General features: G+C 38.4%; 1 protein-coding gene across 3 annotated transcripts in view; it reads right to left on the minus strand.

Annotated features, from left to right (window-relative positions):
- Window positions 1-2,747: 2,747 nt before the first annotated feature.
- Window positions 2,748-19,065, minus strand: part of GNG12 (G protein subunit gamma 12) — an 89,775-nt gene continuing 73,457 nt past the window's right edge. For 2 of the 3 annotated variants that reach the window (XM_063427902.1, XM_063427903.1), the window contains 2 exons: window positions 5,024-5,128; window positions 2,748-4,418 (listed from right to left, as the gene is read on the minus strand). In XM_063427902.1, the coding sequence (XP_063283972.1) occupies window positions 4,293-4,418; window positions 5,024-5,116 (219 nt within the window). In that variant the 5' untranslated portion in view covers window positions 5,117-5,128 and the 3' untranslated portion in view covers window positions 2,748-4,292. The remainder of the gene's footprint in view (window positions 4,419-5,023; window positions 5,129-19,065) is intronic. The other variant, XM_063427901.1, reaches the window with a different exon arrangement.

Here is a 19,065-nt window from a genome sequence, read left to right on the forward strand (position 1 = left end):
TTTTATGAGGTTTAATGGTTTGATCCCAAGTTATGCAGTTTACTGGTTTGTGGGATTATTTATGAGGTTACAAAGCGTGCAAAGTGCCTTTTTTTGGCCAGCCAATTTTGACAGTAACACTAGTAATTACAATACGGATAATGACGCGGCTGCAGTCTTTTACAAACCCGGCCTTTGCAACGGAACTAGTTGACTCTAGTACAAAGGAAGCAAGAGGTCCTGGTTATAACGACAAAGACAATTTTAGTTTCTATTGCATCCAAACATGCCGACTGGAGTACATTAACACTTTGACAGCTGGATATGCAATGAAGTTCAGAGACCAAGCGCAACCTCGCTATGGCACATGAGGAGTGTATGCAAAAAATATCATGGTATTCAAAATAACACCTAGCAAATAGGAGTTTTGAAAAGCCACTTACTGGAAAAATGTACAGCCCAGTGACATTATTTTGCTATTTTTTATAAAATACTACTGTTCAGTAATTGATATGAAGTATAAACATTTCCCCCCTCAGTTTTTACAAATAAAAAATAAAATTTGAATGACGCTTGGATCACAGACAGGGGATATCATTGGAAAAAAAATATGGCATTGTGTCAAAGCACCAGGTTTCCTCGTAAACGCGGTTTAACAGTATTCGAGCAGAGAAATTTATTGCCAAAACTTTAAATTCTGAAAAGGTTTTCTTGGCAGGTTTCAAAATTCAAGAGGTCTACAACTACATAAAATCAGGATCCTTTACTTAACCCCTTAAGGACCAAACTTCTGGAATAAAAGGGACTCATGACATGTCACACATGTCACACCTTAAGGGGTTAAAAAAAAACAAACAAAAAACTAACAAACCCCAATACAAACAGAATGTGAATCTCACAGTCTCAACATAGAATGACAAATAACTCAACATAGAATGTTCTATGTTCATTCCACAAATAACACATTTTCCTTTCTGTGAAGTGACTAGTCTACTGTTTGTTTTATTCCCCCCCCCCCCCCCCCCAAAAGGATCTCAAAATTAGGGTTGCTGAGAGTTTACAAGTTAATTTAAGGGGCCTTTGAAACCGGACTAGTCACTAGACTATCACACTAAAGGACTAAACTTGGCATTCGTTAAAAACGTAAGTGATCTTACATTCAAGATGCGGGGAAGCAGACCCAAACTCCTCACCAATTTAACTACAAAAAATATCTGCTTGGGCATGTCCGAAACACACTGATTTAAAAAGTGTATGGTATGTGTTCTGGAACTACCTATATGGATGCAAAGTACATGTTTTATGTATAAAGAGTGTATACAGAAACTACATGGGAGATATCCTTTGAATACCTCGTTACAAACGGCAGGCCTGATTTATTGGTTTCTCTTTATACAGGACAAAAAAAAAAATACAAAAATCAATTCGATTTATCTAGAAATTATTAAATCACCAGCAGTATCCTCTCATTGACTTACACTAGGAGTGCAGAACAAAATGTAAAACATTAATAAAATCAAGCAAATCAGATTTCTTTGGTGCAAAAATCACAAAACCAAGTTCTGCCACAGACTGCATGACAGCGACTCTGGTCACAAAACAAAGGACAATGTTACATCCAGAGAACAAAACTTTACAAACATGTTCAAAAGTGGTTTGGAATGGCAAGTTTTGGACGGAAAACAAATACATCACAGATCATGCATAACAATCTTAAAATCAATTCCATCAAACTTAGTATTTTGTTTGAGGACAAGTAATTGTTAAGTGTTGCTGGTCTCTTTAGGCAATATTCATTAAAAATACTTCATTTATTCAAGAATACTATAATCAAGGGGTAGTCAATACACAGCTTTCAGGGGAGCTACCAGTCTGCTACACAGCTTTCAGAAGAGCTACCCGCCTGCTATACCCAATATACAGCTTGTAGTAGGGCTACCCGCCTGCTATACCCAATATACAACTTGTAGTAGGGCTACCCGCCTGCTATACCCAATATACAACTTGTAGTAGGGCTACCCGCCTGCTATACCCAATATACAGCTTGTAGTAGGGCTACCCGCCTGCTATACCCAATATACAGCTTGTAGTAGGGCTACCCGCCTGCTATACCCAATATACAGCTTGTAGTAGGGCTACCCGCCTGCTATACCCAATATACAGCTTGTAGTAAAGCCATTTGCCTGCTATACCCAATATACAGCTTGTAGTAGGGCTATCCCCAATATACAGCTTGTAGTAGAGCCATTTGCCTGCTATCCCCAATATACAGCTTGTAGTAGAGCCACCCGCCTGCTATCCCCAAATATACAGCTTGTAGTAGGGCTATCTGTCTGCTATCCCCAATATACAGCTTGTAGTAGGGCTGTCTGCTATACCCAATATACAGCTTGTAGTAGAGCCACCCGCCTGCTATCCCCAATATACAGCTTGTTGTAGGGCTATCTGTCTGCTATCCCCAATATACAGCTTGTTGTAGGGCTATCTGTCTGCTATACCCAATATACAGCTTGTAGTAGGGCTGTCTGCTATACTCAATATACAGCTTGTAGTAGAGCCACCCGCCTGCTATACCCAATATACAGCTTGTAGTAGGGCTGTCTGCTATACCCAATATACAGCTTGTAGTAGAGCCACCCGCCTGCTATCCCCAATATACAGCTTGTAGTAGAGCCACCCGCCTGCTATCCCCAAATATACAGCTTGTAGTAGGGCTGTCTGCTATACCCAATATACAGCTTGTAGTAGGGCTGTCTGCTATACCCAATATACAGCTTGTAGTAGGGCTGTCTGCTATACCCAATATACAGCTTGTAGTAGGGCTATCTGTCTGCTATACCCAATATACAGCTTGTAGTAGGGCTATCTGTCTGCTATACCCAATATACAGCTTGTAGTAGAGCCACCCGCCTGCTATCCCCAATATACAGCTTGTTGTAGGGCTATCTGTCTGCTATACCCAATATACAGCTTGTAGTAGGGCTGTCTGCTATACCCAATATACAGCTTGTAGTAGGGCTGTCTGCTATACTCAATATACAGCTTGTAGTAGAGCCACCCGCCTGCTATACCCAATATACAGCTTGTAGTAGGGCTATCTGTCTGCTATCCCCAATATACAGCTTGTAGTAGGGCTATCTGTCTGCTATACCCAATATACAGCTTGTAGTAGGGCTATCTGTCTGCTATACCCAATATACAGCTTGTAGTAGAGCCATTTGCCTGCTATCCCCAATATATAGCTTACAGGAAAACTACTCATCTGCTGAGACCTTAAGTCCAAGCACATTAGAAGATGAATTACACTGCTTGGTCATTAAGTGGAAATTTGTACCATAACGTTTATACAGTTATAGATCAGGGAATGTCAGAATCGTGTATATGGATGCCAACAACTCTTATAGTCTGGGCCTATGGTGTTTAAAAAGCCTGATGACTAGGCTACATTCCATCTGCACTGGAATATCCTCGGACCTTAGGGATAGGCTCCTTGACCAAAACACAGCCTGATCTGATTTTACCTCAAAACCCACAAAATAAAACCTCTGGGATGGTCCTTGTTTCAGTTGTAGTCTGGAGTTACATCAATGGCCAGACACCATCCTGTGGGTTTTGTCTAGCCCAAGAGTAATATACAGAATGTGCAATATGGGTTAGGAAAGACAAGTGCCATAGAGATGTGCCATATGTTGCCATGTAATATGTGATGTGAGTTTGTAGTGCAAAGGTGTTACACAATCCTGTATCGCTGCGTGAGATTAGGACAGCTCAATCAAAATTCTGGCCGTGGCTTACAAGGCGACCTGTAGTGTTATTCAGCGATATATGGCCCCAACACTGGTTAATAGAGAAAAATATGTACAATAAAACCTACAGGGCCAAATCGGTCTGGAATGAATTATGAAGGGCATTGGGGGAGACAATGGATCATTAAATTGGGGTACGGGTTTTCTAATTGCACTAACAATGCCATGCTTGGAGGCCAAGGAGAGGCAACTTTGGTCTTGATTTTCACTAAAAATACTTTGACTGGATGAGTAGACACTGCACATTAAAAAATAATAATACATATAACATCCTCAATACCTTAGTATCTTTTTTTCATAAGTAATAAAAAGACTGTTCCCATGAGTAAGAAAGTTATAAAGAAAATAAAATAGAAAAAGAATCATTGTTACAGATTAAAAGTTTGTTTTTTTTCCCTAAATTTTTTCCTTTTTTTCTCTTTAGTGGAAAGCAGAAACCCTTGAAATAATCGTAGTAAGGATCTGATGGAGGGAGATTGGAGAGAAGGTGTTCGCTAGTAGGGGCCCCTACAATATAATGCACGGCTTTTTATCCTTGAAAGGGTTTTCTGAAGCAGGGATTCCCACAAGCAGGGGGTCATTCTTGGCATGTTCATCGCAATAGCGCATTAGATCAGCTGATGCTTTGGAAACCTAAAATGAGAAAAAAAAAAAAGAAGATTAAACAAAACGATTAATAACAGATATGCTTCAACATTACATCTAATAAAGGAAGTGACTGGGTTGTGTACATCAGCCTTCTTTTAAACCATATCCACACAAACAGGCGTTTTTAAAACTATATACAAAACCTATATCAGTTCTGTTCCTATAGAGCAGGCATCTCAAACACTTGTCCTCTAGATGTTGACGAATTACAAAGCCCACGATTTATGGCCATACAAAGAATTCTGATAATTATAGTTCACCAACATCAGAAGGGGCTGGCCGCATTTGCGATTCCTGCTATAAAACAAGAGTGGCCACGAAGAAGATATCCATGTGTTGCAGAAATACAACTCCCATGATGCTTTGCATTACAGCTGATACCTAAATATTATTATAATTTTATTATTTATATAGCGCCAACAAATTCCGTAGCGCTGTACAATGGGTGGACTAACAGACACATAATTTAGATCAGACCACTGGACGTACAGGAACAGAGGGGGTTGAGGGCCCTGCTCGATGAGCTTACATGCTAGAGATGGCAGTTTTAGTTCTGCAACAGCCTCTCCTGTTAGAAGAGTCCAGTTTACCTTTATTCTTTCTATAGAGGCCTCCACTTTAAGTTGCTGAACAGTTCGCCGTGCCTGAGCGATGTTATTCGTGCTGGTAGTTTTGGCAGACATCTTTGGTGAATTCTGAGGACAAAAGAGAGGAAAGCATGTTTCTACGAGCATTACAGAGGAGAAGGCATGCATTAAAATAAACTCCCACCTCATATTGTGCATCACCTGCAAAATCTACACTAAACCCTTCTAGAGAGATACAGGATTGATGTAAAATATCAGGTATACGGAATAATATTTTTTGTCATGCAAAATAACTTGCATTTTCAGTAAATTAGACACAGAATTGTAAGATACATTAACAGAAACCGGCACTGTAAAAAAATGTACACATCACACTTACATACATCAAACGGACCCTCCATGCACAAGTCTGTCTCCTTTAATCTCAATACATGCGCTCCGTGCGTACACAAACACCACTTTACGCAGAGTGCACAACATTTTGAGCCATTCTGTGCACAGTCTCAGCACAGATGCTGTGTGTGCTCATGGTATATAAACACTTCATTGACTCAATGAGGCAGTAATGCTTCCCCATTTATCAGTGTGATATACCACAAATCTTGGTACTGTTTGTCCCAATGTATGAAGAGCATCAAGGGAAATGTGTTTTCAGTAAAAACACAATGCAAGTTTAGCCTTTATTGGAATAGAATGTAAGGTAAAAATATAGAATGTTACGGAAACCAACATGGCATGTTCGTACACTAGGCTACATGCCCCCTATGTTCCTAATCGTATAAAACCAGTGCTGGAAAGGACTTGCATATGAAGCAGTCAGAGCATTGTTTTGGATGAAAGCCCTGGCTATGCCACGATCCTGCTAGAATCACTGCTGCTTTAGCAATACACCGAAAGCAGAACGAACGGTCACACGGCAGCAAAAGGCACTTCACATTCTAAATTGATCAAAAAGAGGGGTTAAGGCAAGCAACTACACACACCAGGCACCATTGAGAAGCAGCATATAGTGACACAGTGTTATTGTGGCCAAGGCAACTAAAACCCTTAAATAGTTTGATTCTAGAACTATAAATCAGTAAAGAACCATAGTATAAACAGGTTTAGATAATCAATGAGTATCTCTGCCCTGACAGTGGTGCTACGTTTCCCACGATACTTTTCAAACATACACACACACACAAAAGTATATATTTTACATAAGTTTATTATTTGTCAACATTATACAGTGTCTCACTTGGGAAAAGTTTCAAAGCAAGGATATTCTTATATGTTACAGAAGAGATCAGAAACGTGTGCATGGGTGTGTTAGGATGGGCAACAAATTTGCAAACATTTCATATATTTGTATTACTTCAAATTGCACATATGAAGTATGGCCATATTGGAATGTAAAACATATCTGGCACATGCTACTGGTATTCTGACTGTCACAAAGCGTACAAAATACAGGTTTCTGTCAATTATTCAGATAAACAAACTACTTTGTTAATAAGGATGGTTATGTCCTGAAGAAGGAGGCGTGTGAGATGTGCACGCTTGTGAACCTGCTAAACTCAACAGGATCCACACAAAGACCCCGTCAATAAAACGCAGGAATCCAAAACAGCATGCAAAAATAAACTACAATTATTCTAAAGATAATCTAAAAGCAAATGACATTGAAGGGTTGCCTAATGGGTTGTCTATTGCCTCATTCAAAATCAGTCACTCATAAAAAGACACCCACACACATGTATACCGATACTGAAAATCATGCTTCGTAGATGTATACATCTACTAGTGAAGAACACAGTAATAATAACTTTATTGGACTAAAATTCGGGAGAACAAGCTTTCAGAGACCCTTGCTTTATCCAGTTTAAAGCATTTCTTGGCACCAAGTCAAGTGTTTTTACGACACATTGGTAAAATAAAATGAATGAATAAAAAGAAGTAAATAAAAACAATGAATATACAGAGTGGAAGGTAAAACTTTCCACAGTCTTCACGTTTAGCAGATTACAGGAATTTTATTTTGCTGTCCCCTTACTCATATTGAAATCAGTGATTTTACACCTCTAGATCACTCAGCTTTCTCAAATTATACGACTTATGAAATCTGGTGTAAAAGCAGTATGTTTGCTTCCTGGAAGTCAGCTTTTAGAGGTTTTTCAATGCTATAGTAATCCTGACATTTTGTGAACAAAGGCAGTTTCATATGCCGTGGGTGTATGTAAACACGCCATAGTAATGCTACCAAGCTTAGGGCTCTATTACAGCAAGGATTAACAATTGGTATGTCAGATGCTCATGTGAAATGTCCACTAGAGCTACCTGTGCATTGTGAGAAACTCTGCCACAACAGCTGGTTCAGCATCATCGGAAATGTAGTCCGCAGCGGTGAGAGTACCAAAGGTTGGCCGTGACAAACTAATTCTACACGGTCATGGTTTAATCATTAAACAGCCAACTGAGAAGATTTAAGAACAGAATTGCCAAATGTATGCCACAATCACCAATCTGAAGAAAGATACTCCCATCGGGCAGATATTTCTGGAACATTTCCTCTGCTCGGCAAATTTAACCTCAATCTGGTTTGCCCTCTTACCTGGGTCCCCACTAGGAATTGGAGATAATGCACAGGTAACTTGTTTTAGTTCAAATTAAACCAGTCCTGGTTCTTTGAAATCTCAGTTTGGCCAAGTTTTCAATTTGACTATTTTATTGAAAAATATGAAATTCACTTTGAATTCTTGAAAATTCACACTGTAGTGGAAAACTGATTGAATGGCTTCAATAGACACTATAAACTGCATCAAAATACATAAACATATTTGAATGATTAGGGTCACTGGACACCTTTAAATTTGGGATCCATGTCTCTTGATTTCTCATCAGGTAACTCTTCTCTTCATTCCTGTTGCCTCTGCTTTGTTTTTCTAAGTACAAATATGAAGAATCAGAGAGCTATTTGTAAACTTTTAGATTTTTCGGAGTTATAAGCTGTGTGCAGAACACAGAGTGTTAACCACTAGCCTGGGGAAGCTCCACTGTTTAATGTCACTCCATTTACTAATAAAGAGCATGCATTACGCACTAATATTGCTGACAGATTCCACAATGAAACTAGCAAATGGAAAAAAAATAAAAATAAAAAAGGTAGTTCCACCTGTTTGAAAAGACGTAATAGCGACTCAACCCGGAACGTAAAGGTATTTAAGCTCTGTCAACAGTAGCACTTTAACCCTTGCAAGCCAGCTGAATGAGAACAGGGTTCCTGCTGCTATTTTCCGGTGGCTGAGTGCAATGGCTGTTGCAGTTGATCTGGAGATAGTGGTTACCAGTTCCTGCACTAGAGATAGCTGCACACAGCCATAATCTAGGCTGTGAACAGGGAGATACCAGCCATAACATGGTGACAAGTAGATCTGTGATTGGGGACTAAGCTCACAACAAATCCCTGCTGGAAAGAGAGAAACTAAACAAAACAAAAAATCCCAAACATTCCTGTTTCTAAAACTCTAAATAAAAATATAGAAGAAAACAAACACTTCTAAAGAAAACAAACAACTCAAATCAGTGAACCCGTGCATACTGTTTCAAGCTTATATGAAATGTTTAAACTGTTCGAATCACACTTCTACGATACTAGGCATCTACCGGCTCACATACTGTGGACATTCATTGCACTTCAGGGCCGATATGCCTCTCACACGGATTTAATTGTATCTCCATTTGCCCCATCCCGGTTTCTGCTGAGGAGAATGAGTGGTATTGAAAGCTTATTATTTGATGTGTAATATTCTTTTCAAACTATACAATGCATTTGATTAGAGAGAATCCAGCCAAATTTATTTGTAAACAACCAACACATTAAAAGAACACTATACCATTAGGAATACAAACGTATTGAAGACCTTAATTTTTGTTTTGGTATATTTTTAAAGCATTATTTACATAATGCATTACAATACAAGATGAATTCCAGAAAGAAAGTATCTATGCTGAGCATGGAGACGCAAAGTAGCATATTTAAAAATATGGCACAACATATGAAAAGTTATTTTTGCACAATAATTGTCTTGAGATTCTAGCACAATGTTTGCTATGGAATATCTTCACAGGAGCCTGGGCTCCAACTAAATTAACACAGAAAGAGTCTATGCACCAGGGAGCATGCTTATACCGGTCTACAGACCTTTTGTTTTTTGATCGGTGTAAAAAAAATAATATATATTTAATTAAAATTAACAAATACAATTTGGACAACATAGAGAACAACTCCGGTTTCCTGCACTGAGGAAAGCTGGGAACTACTCTGCATATGACAGACTGATTGGCTGCCGAAATGGAAGCATGTTTGAGCACCGCCATCTTCACCTCGTCTTTCCCAATATTATTTATGTCAATTACTATAACTGTATAGTGCTGCGGATAGCGTTGGCTTAGTGATATTTACGGATTTAAAAATAACACCAAGTAATTTAGGAATTTTGAGGCAATTCCAATAAATCGCTTTTAGACCTAAACTATAACAAATCTACAAGCACTAATCTTCATGCGAGCATGTCACTTAAAGCCCATCAGATCACGGTTTATATGGAGGCAGCTAATGAGCGCTGTGTGCAAGGAATACACCATTGTTTCTGTAAGTTTTTTTGTAATTGTCCTATTTATATTTAAATTACCCTCTTATAATATTGTAAGGCGCTATGGATTCTGTTGGCGCTATATAAATGTCAATAATAATAGTAATAATAATAATAATAATAATAATAATAGAGAAGCAATATATTTGGCTCCAGCAAAGATTCATCATGGCATAGGACTGCAGGTTTAAAAGGAGTTGTCACAATAAACTTAGCAAGGCTTGTGGCAACAAAGTGTTTACCAACAGACACAGCTAATGCACACAAACTAAATGACTCAGATCAGTTGTTAAGGCTCTGAAATGCATAAACATCCAGGCCAGCATGTGTACACAGAGAGCATTTTTCTGGTGATACAATGGGAGAGATCAAAAAGTAATTATAGGTGCACCTGTTAAGGTTTATTTACTGTTTCCATAGAAGTTCTAATTCTTGGATGGTATATCCCCTTTGAAATTCAAGTAATTAAAAAGCATTTTTCCTTCTAGCTTACTTTAATATGGAAACCCCAAATGATACAATGGTAAATCCTAGTATTCTGAACATTTTATATTTAGTTCTTGTATGTTATTCTGTGTTTTACCTTAACCCCTCTCCCCCCATTTGCACCAGCACATGCTAGAGCCGACAACCTTTATCACTATAGATGTTGTAGACTACATCTCCCATAATGCTTGCAGCATGCTGGCAAAGCATCAGGGCATGTGTTGTCCACAACATCTGGAGCGCTGGAGGTTCTTTACGAGTGGGTTAGGCTAACTTTAAAGCAGCAATGTCACTTCTGACTATTTTATAAAGATAACTGAAATTCCAAAGCAATCATGAGATACCAGACAAAACAGGAACTATTTTGCGGAGCACGGAGACGCTGAACGTAGGTAGCACCTCTAGTAGTTATCTGACTCACTGCCACTAGAGGTGATCCTAGGCAGCAATGTAAACACTGCCATTTCTCTGAAAAGACAGTGTTTACAGAGCTACGACTGTAGGGACATGCTATAGACACCAGAACCACTATATTAGGCTGTAGTAGTTCTGGTGAATACAGTGTCCCTTAATATTTTTGGATACGTTTTTCAAATTAATTTGTTATTTTTGGATGAACAATATTTTGATATACTGATTATTTTTCAATATTGTGAAGAAGAAAAAAAGTAAAAGCTCATTAAAAAATATATTAATCAAGGACTATGTTAGCAGTAGCCAAAACACAGTGAGCCAGATAGGTGGAAGAATGGCCAGCTAGCTTTTGGACATACCCTTGTCCCTTCTGGCCTAAAAAATAATGCAGTAATTAACTATTCCTATGGGTTTCCTCTTTGATTTACGGATTTTCCTTCTGCAGCATATGATTGCTACACACTGCACTTTTCCTGCACCATCATTCAGCATTAAGATGTGTATTATACCCACTGTGAATTTGGCAACTATACCTACATTTCAGAGGGAACAAGAAACACCTGGCATATGGCTAAGAAAGCAAAGAACAAATAGGTTTCAATATATCTGAAGATGTAAGACACACAAAAAATAAATATATTTAGAGAGTAGGATAATTGGAATGTATTCTTTATGATAAATGCAGTATTGGACAGTCTCCGTTCACAATGTGCATGGTCTCTGTAGATAAACTGTGTTTCAGATTAAAGGAGACTGCCCCTACTAAGAAAGGGCAAGCCAGATGAAGATCTAGAAAGTTATTAACTTATAACAGTAGTCCCTTACGGAGCACAGGACACACGCTGCTATGATTAATTCCACCAAATTGTTTTAAAATGAGGACTTGGCATTACTCCCACTGTGTCAGAGTTATTGGACACTAGAATGTGCTCACAATGTTTCAGGGTACAGCAATATCACATGCTCCAGGCTGTATTTTAGCATTCCTGTGATGCAAAAGCCAGAGGAAAAACATAAATAAAAAAAATCCCTCCTTTATTTCCTGTTGTGCAATCATTTAAATACATTGGGCTCTACTAACCAGTACACTAAGAAGATTAATTAGAATCTGCAGGTTTCGGGAAGTGACCCTGGCAGTTTACCAAGATAGTGGAGGAGTAACTGTAACAGGGCTCACAAGCTGAGTGTCTGGCTGTGAGAACACGTCTTGGGTAGAAGTAAAAAAACAAAACAAAAAACATCCCCTAACAGAGGAAATAATACTTTGAGACAGAAACACAACTAACCTGGTCATTCTGGCTTCAGGGGCACCCGCTTTAAGGAGCAATTACAATGTTTTATACATTCCAGCCAAATTGCTAGCAAATGTATAGAGATAGATGTTACATAAGGTTTTTGCCTTCACTCGCTAGTCTTTAACAGAGGTATAAAGTATGGTGCCGGTCAACACAATTGCAAACTCCCACAACGACAAGCGCACCAACCAATAACAGAATATGTTGACTTTGTATTGCAGCAGTGAGCACACCCAATACGATTGGCCCAAATGCAACAGTTAATGACAATCAGGATAACATCTGCTATCCTTTTGATTAGTACTAAATAGAGATGTGATATAACATAATCTGATCGTATTATCCATACACTTGTCAAGAGCAAATACATACACTTAGTAACCACAATTCCCAGCAGAACAGAAACTTATATTTCCAATTTCTGTGGGATTTGAGGACATGATCTGTATTCTGCATTTGGCAACAAAAGAACATTATTTTTTTTTATGGGACAGAAAATGGCAGATAAACAAGCATTCAAAGTATGTACAATGATCAAGCTGATGTTGGCTTAGATTTTTGGGAGTTAGAATAGAGCAGCTGGACTCTGACCTTACATAACCCCTGCTCACGTTATACAATTCAGCGTTACAGCGCAGAGGGTACACCCTTACCTGCTTCATATACGACTACTCTGCACACCTCGCTAGACAGTTTAAATAGTGGGTGGATTACAAAATGTTCCTGTGTCAGGAAGAGGTGCCAAGAAACCAGTGAACTTTACACAAGATATTTTTTTCCTTACTCAGATATTTCACCATCTTGCGTGCCTGTAAATGGAGTATATAGCTGGCATTGCAATCAATACCTGAAGCCAACTACAGCGTCTACGTCCGCTGGGTGCTGTGCGCACATTTGTACAAACTGGGATTTAAAGAGGGCTTTCAGATTGTTAATACATTATAAGAGAAGCAACACAAACCATATTAAAGGTCTCGTTTGTCAGGACAGCTGGCACCAATGCCACCTATACCTTGTTTGCCCATACTGTACAGCACTGCTAAGTATAATAATAGTACAAAAAATGACAGATGTGAATACAGAGCTATTCGCAAAGTGTATAAATGAACAGTGTTTGGGTGACCATTTCTTCCAGTCACGGACACCAGGAGAAGGGTTGCAAACACCAGGTTAGGGATTTTGTTTGGCCCCCAGAGAAAGCCCTCACATGACATTGTTTGACTGCAGTGTGAAAAGGAGGAAACACGCTACATACACCCAGTGGTTCGGTACTTCCTTCCTACATGATTGTTGTCACTTTCCACGTGTTTTGGAACCAGCTTGCTGGGAACTCCATTATTTGTGGAGCATTAAAAAACACACACAAAAAAAAAAAACAAATGTAAAAACTAAGCATTTCTTATTTTGCATGAATAAAATCATATGCAGACTGGATCCTCTGTAATGTCTTAACCGGTCATAATTACACTAAATGTTTAATTGGCAGGGTGGCCATTTGGGTACTGCTCATCCATCTAATGAGTAAATAGCTAAACGTCCATGGATATATGGTAGTCTACCCCAGATCCTCCAGGTGTGAAGATACCTGGAGCAATAATACAAAATTATATTTCAGTGGCATAAAACTCTCGTACATCCTTAACACAAGGTAAAAACTAAAGGCAACCAGCCCTGGGGGGGAGCAAGATCCAGGCAGGAGGGGAGTGAAAGAGATAATCCCACCCCCCCAGAAAAGATGGGATAAGAAACACAAAAGGGGGAAATAAATTCAAAAAGGGATTAAAAGACACAGGTGAAGATGCAGGGAGAGTGGCAAAATTATTCTTTGTCTGTGTATCCAAAAAAAACTTGCAATGGCCCTGGTATTTCAGATACCCGTTCGTTTGCAATGGCCCTGGTATTTCAGATACCCGTTCGTTTGCTTTCTCCCGAACTGCTAGAGGCTGAGTGATTATAGCTCACAGCTCGGACAGCATACCAGTAAATCAACCAAATAATCAGACGTATACCCAAACATCAGCCTGAACTAGATGAAGGGTACAACTGGAATGAATTTATTCAGGCCAAATGGCTGGCTTTTATGCAAGACAAGAGTACAGTATACACAGCCACAGAAACTCCCATAACACTCCCCTTACATTCCTGAGTCACAATGACTCGATATAAAATATAAAAAATACAACGTGCTTGCCCAAAAAATTTCCAGTTTCATGGGTAGCGGTCAGTCAATTTCGCGAGTCCAAAACCGAGCAAATCCATGAACGGTGCCCCTGGCTCATAGGTAGCGTTTGTTCCCTGGGTTTGTGAGAACAAACCTACCGAACAGCGCTCTCCTGGCTGGTCGGGGAAATGAAGCAAGTGTTCGGGAAGTCGAGTGTCCGATTTGGAGTTCCAGACACTCGATGACCAAGTGCCGCTGCCTCTTTTCGTGCGCCAATATAGCCACAGTTTTCTCCAACACGTGTTGTTCGGTTACACGAACTGCGGCCACATAGGGAGAGCGCTAATTCCTGTGGTTTTCTTTGAACTTAATGAGCCAGTGGGCTGGTCTGTGTTCAGTAGATTTATCTACCAAACCAAAAAAATACGAATGAGAACCAAAGTATGCAATGAAAACATGCATGCATGTCTTCATTTGGTAAACTGTCTTTATATTTGGCCCCTATAATGTATAAATAAGTCAACATGCTGCGTCATACAATCAGACTTTTGAGGGGGAAACAAGAAAAAAAAATAAAAAATTGGGAACTTTGGCTTTCCCTCCGAAACACTTAACTTTGTGAGGTTTGTTTTTGGAGGTAGGAGCTACTTCCCAATGTCATTTTTTCCCTGCACCTCTTTCTTCTCTAATTTTCCATTGTTCCTGATGGAAAACAAAACTTCTGGTTCTCATTGTTATTGGCAGTTATATAGCGCCAATTTATTCTGCAACGCTTTACAATATTATAAAGGGGGAAATTTAGCATTCATTCATTTAAAATGAATGAAACCAATAAAAATTGTTACAGTAACAATAAGTCGATGAAGAACCTGCTTAGTAGAGCTTACAATCTAAAGGAGGTGAGGTATAAAAACACTATAAGGAAGGGCTACGTGGTAGATAGCAACCAATGACATGGTGGGACTGCTCCCCAACATCTAAAACTTCTGGGTTGTCATCTCGTTATTGCACACCTGACTGTTCTTTATGTATGTAAAGTATATTGTTACCCATTATCTCTGCATTACTAGAAATTAATAAGAAAAACAAATCCTATTTTTATCAGCCTTCCAGCACTATCCTTTAGTTGTTACCTCTCTAGAACAGAGGGTATCTATAGATAGCCATCTTGTCTGTTACTGTCCCAATCACAGTGGGTTTTGTATCACAGCTTGGAAGCAGGATCAGGTTCCAGGGCTGACACTTGGTTGCAGGTGCTGGCACAATCCACCCGAGGAGGAGACGGAGAGATGACATTACTAGACTAGGTAATCGGCTTATTAAACATGACCTATAAAACTACTGACCTATTGTGGCAAGTTCACAAATCATCCTGCAACAGTGCAACCTGCGTAAGTGGTTTAACTGACATGGCCTCGGCTGACAGATATTATTAGGTCTTTTCTAGTCAGTTAGTGGAGATCCTATTGTGGACAGATGAGGACTGTAACCCCCAGTGATTAGGATTTTTAGGAAAGGTTACAAACCTTCCCAAGAACCAAGAGTATTCTCCTGTGTGAGTAATCTCATTCCTGCCATCTGTAGATGTCGAAGTGTTTATTGCACGTTAAACAATGTTACCTGGTATGGATTCTGGGTTTATGCGACTAATTAAGTGGTCTCCAGATGAGTAATTCACCAGTGAGAGGTGAGCAAATTACTGCCGAATGTCACAGGGCTTGAGGTTAAATCAGGTGAATGTTTGCTGCGGAATCTAAAACTCAGCAATTAACATTTCAACGCAAATCACAACAACCATGATTACACAAGCAAAAACATTATTAATGTTTATCTATGGGCAGAACAAACGAGAGGTATTTAAATTACATATGTCTTAATAAACATTAACAGAAGATGAAGGAGGGACATGATCGAACAGAATTTTTTATTATTATTTTAATGGCATTTATATAGGGACAACTTTCCCCCTGCAAGGTAAAGCATACTCTCCCCTTCCACCTTCCCCCATATGCACTGGTGTTTTGTTTTTGTTTAAAAAAAACAAACGCACCCCTCCCTTCTGCTGTCCTTCCCTTGCCGGCCCGGAGCACGCGTGCATACCAAACCAGCATCGGTCCAATCTGAGAGAAGCCTGTTATTGGACCGCTTGCAGCCCCTGGTGATGTCGAAGGGGGGCACGGAAGAGCTTTGCGCTGGTGTGAAGGTAAGTAAAACCTTTTTATTTCAGGTTTTGCTGGTAATTGAGAGAGGGTTCTTTCCACACAGTGTCCAGTATGGCACATTATGCCAAAAAGTTCCCCCCTCACAATAGGGATATAGTAGCCCTTTAAGTGCAAGACAAGCTTCTGAAGTTGTGTCCTTAAGGGGTTAAATGTTCCCATGCAGTTTGTATTGAATCTGTGCAGGTGCAAGAATCCTGACAAATTGTTCTTCCTCTCAATTCTACAGGTTTTTTAAGTCCTGACCTGAGAGAACAGCACTGGATCAGGTCACACAGCTCTGACCCAGACTGCCAGAGCCAAGAGCTTCATATCACACAGTGTGCAGAACTCACTGGAGCTTATTCACTAAATTAATGGTGAGTAGGGGAAAGACATTTCATTACAGACAGAACCAAGATCGTTTCATGAACAAGGTTAAAAATAAACACTCCAAGCCTCATAATCACTACAGTGCCCCTGTGCCCTCACTGGATAAGTAGTCAAATCATTTACAAATAGTTTGACTACCTACCTGGGGGGCCCTGGGCGCAGGTCAAAACATCTGAAAATGGTTATGGTTAAAAGGGTTCCTTAAATTACTCAGAAAATGAAGGAATTCGATAAACTTTACCATAAAGAAACCAGTACAGTGAGTAAGGGTAACAAGCTACAATGAGGCCTATGGGGATCAGCACAAACTTTAAAAGGGATATTCTACGACCTTTTACCATTTCCTCTTATTGATTTGGTTATAGTGCCTGGAGTTCATCCAATCATATTCAAATGGCTTAACACTGAATGAGGATCCCTGGCCACCCACAGCTGAGCCCCACTGAAGGTATGGCTAAGGCAGAGATTACACTCGTTGGTCAGCTGACACTCTCAGTCAATCACGGCAGCCCATTGCTGCTCAGGTCAATGCATTCAAAAATGTTCTAATACTTAACCCCTTAAGGACCGGACTTTTTTTGCGATGTTGTACATTTGCGACCAGGCATCTTTTTGACACTTTTGTGGTGGTTGTGTTTAGCTGTAATTTTCCGCTCTCTCATTTACTGTTCCCATACAAATTATATATTGTTTTTTTCAGGACAAAATGGGCTTTCTTTACATACCATTATTTATATAATCTCATGTAATTTAATTTTTTAAAAATGAAAAAATATGATGAAAAATTGAAAAAAATACATGTTTTTTGACTTTTATGTAAAAAATCTTTTACTCATCTACAAAAGCGAATGAAAAAAACTGCTAAATAGATTCAAAATTTTGTCCTGAGTTTAAAAATACCCAGTGTTTACATGCTTTTTGCTATTTTTTTGCATGTTATAGGGCTATAGGTACAAGTAGGATATTGAGGTTTCAAAACCTATATTTTTAAAATGTATCAATAGTGACATTGTAACACTATTATCTGTCATAAATCGCTAAATAACACCCCACATGTACATATTTTTTTTAAAGTAGACAACCCAGGGTATTCAATATGGGGTATGTCCAGACTTTTTTAGTAGCCACTTAGTCGCAAACACTGGCCAAAGTTAGCGTTCATATTTGTTTGTGTGTGAAAAAAGTAAAAAACTAAATTGAACGCTAATTTTGGCCAGTGTTTGTGACTAAGTGGTTACTAAAAAAGACTGGACATACCCCATTTGCAATACCTTGGGTTGTCTACTTTTGCAAATGGTATGCCATCATGGGGGTAATTCTCATTCCTGGGCTACCATACGCTCTCAAAGGCAACGTAACCAACCTGGCCATTTTCAATGTAAAAATATGACCCATATATTTGACCCTGTAACTTTCAAAAACGCTATAAAACCTGTACATGGGGGGTACTGTTCTACTCAGGAGACTTTGCTGAACTCAAATATTAGTGTTTCAAAACTGGAAAATGTATCACAACAATTATATCATCAGTAAAAGTGCTGTTTGTGTGTGAAAAATGCAAAAAAAGTCACTTTCACTGACAATATCATCGCTGTGATATGTTTTACTGTTTTGAATAACTAATATTTGTGTTCAGCCAAGTCTCCCGAGTAAAACAGTACCCCCCATGTACAGGTTTTAGGGTGTCGTAGAACGTTACAGGGTAAAATACAGTGATAGCAAATTAAATTCTCTGTACTCTCGGCCTGGGTTGGCAGGCAGGTCCCTTAAATTGCAATCAATAAAATAACTTAATTATGTAAAAATATTACATAAATACGCACGTAGAATTTAAATATATATGCATATTTATATATTTGAAGTCTACGTGTATATTTATATAATTATTTATGTAATTTTGTATATGGACATATGAATAGTTCGTATTCTTTTTATTTATTTATATATACATAGATATATATACAATTTCATTCTAAGTGTATTTTGATATAAATATATATGTATTAATATCAAAATACAGTTAGAATAAAATTTCGTATAGATATATAATTTTTTTTTAAATTTTTATTATTATTTTTAATTTTTTTAGTTTAATTTAAATTACTTATTATTTGTAGTTTATAATAATATATACACAATATATATAGTTATTATATATATTATATATATACACGTGTGTAATTTAATTATAAGTGTATTTTTATATTAATATATGTACATATTAATATAAAAATACACTTCGTATGACATTATATATATGATATTTAGACGTATATTATATATATATATAATATACGTCTATATATCATATATATACACACATATATAATTATAATTTTTATTTATTAACTTTAAACTTTATTTTTTTTATGATTTTACACTAAGCAGGGAGACTGCCTGTCAGCACAGACAGTCCCCCTGCAGGCAGAGACATGGACACCTATTGTGACCATGTGGTCGCCCTGTT

This window comes from Pelobates fuscus, chromosome 7, assembly GCF_036172605.1.
Source record: "Pelobates fuscus isolate aPelFus1 chromosome 7, aPelFus1.pri, whole genome shotgun sequence".
In the NCBI taxonomy this organism is placed as follows: domain Eukaryota; kingdom Metazoa; phylum Chordata; class Amphibia; order Anura; family Pelobatidae; genus Pelobates; species Pelobates fuscus.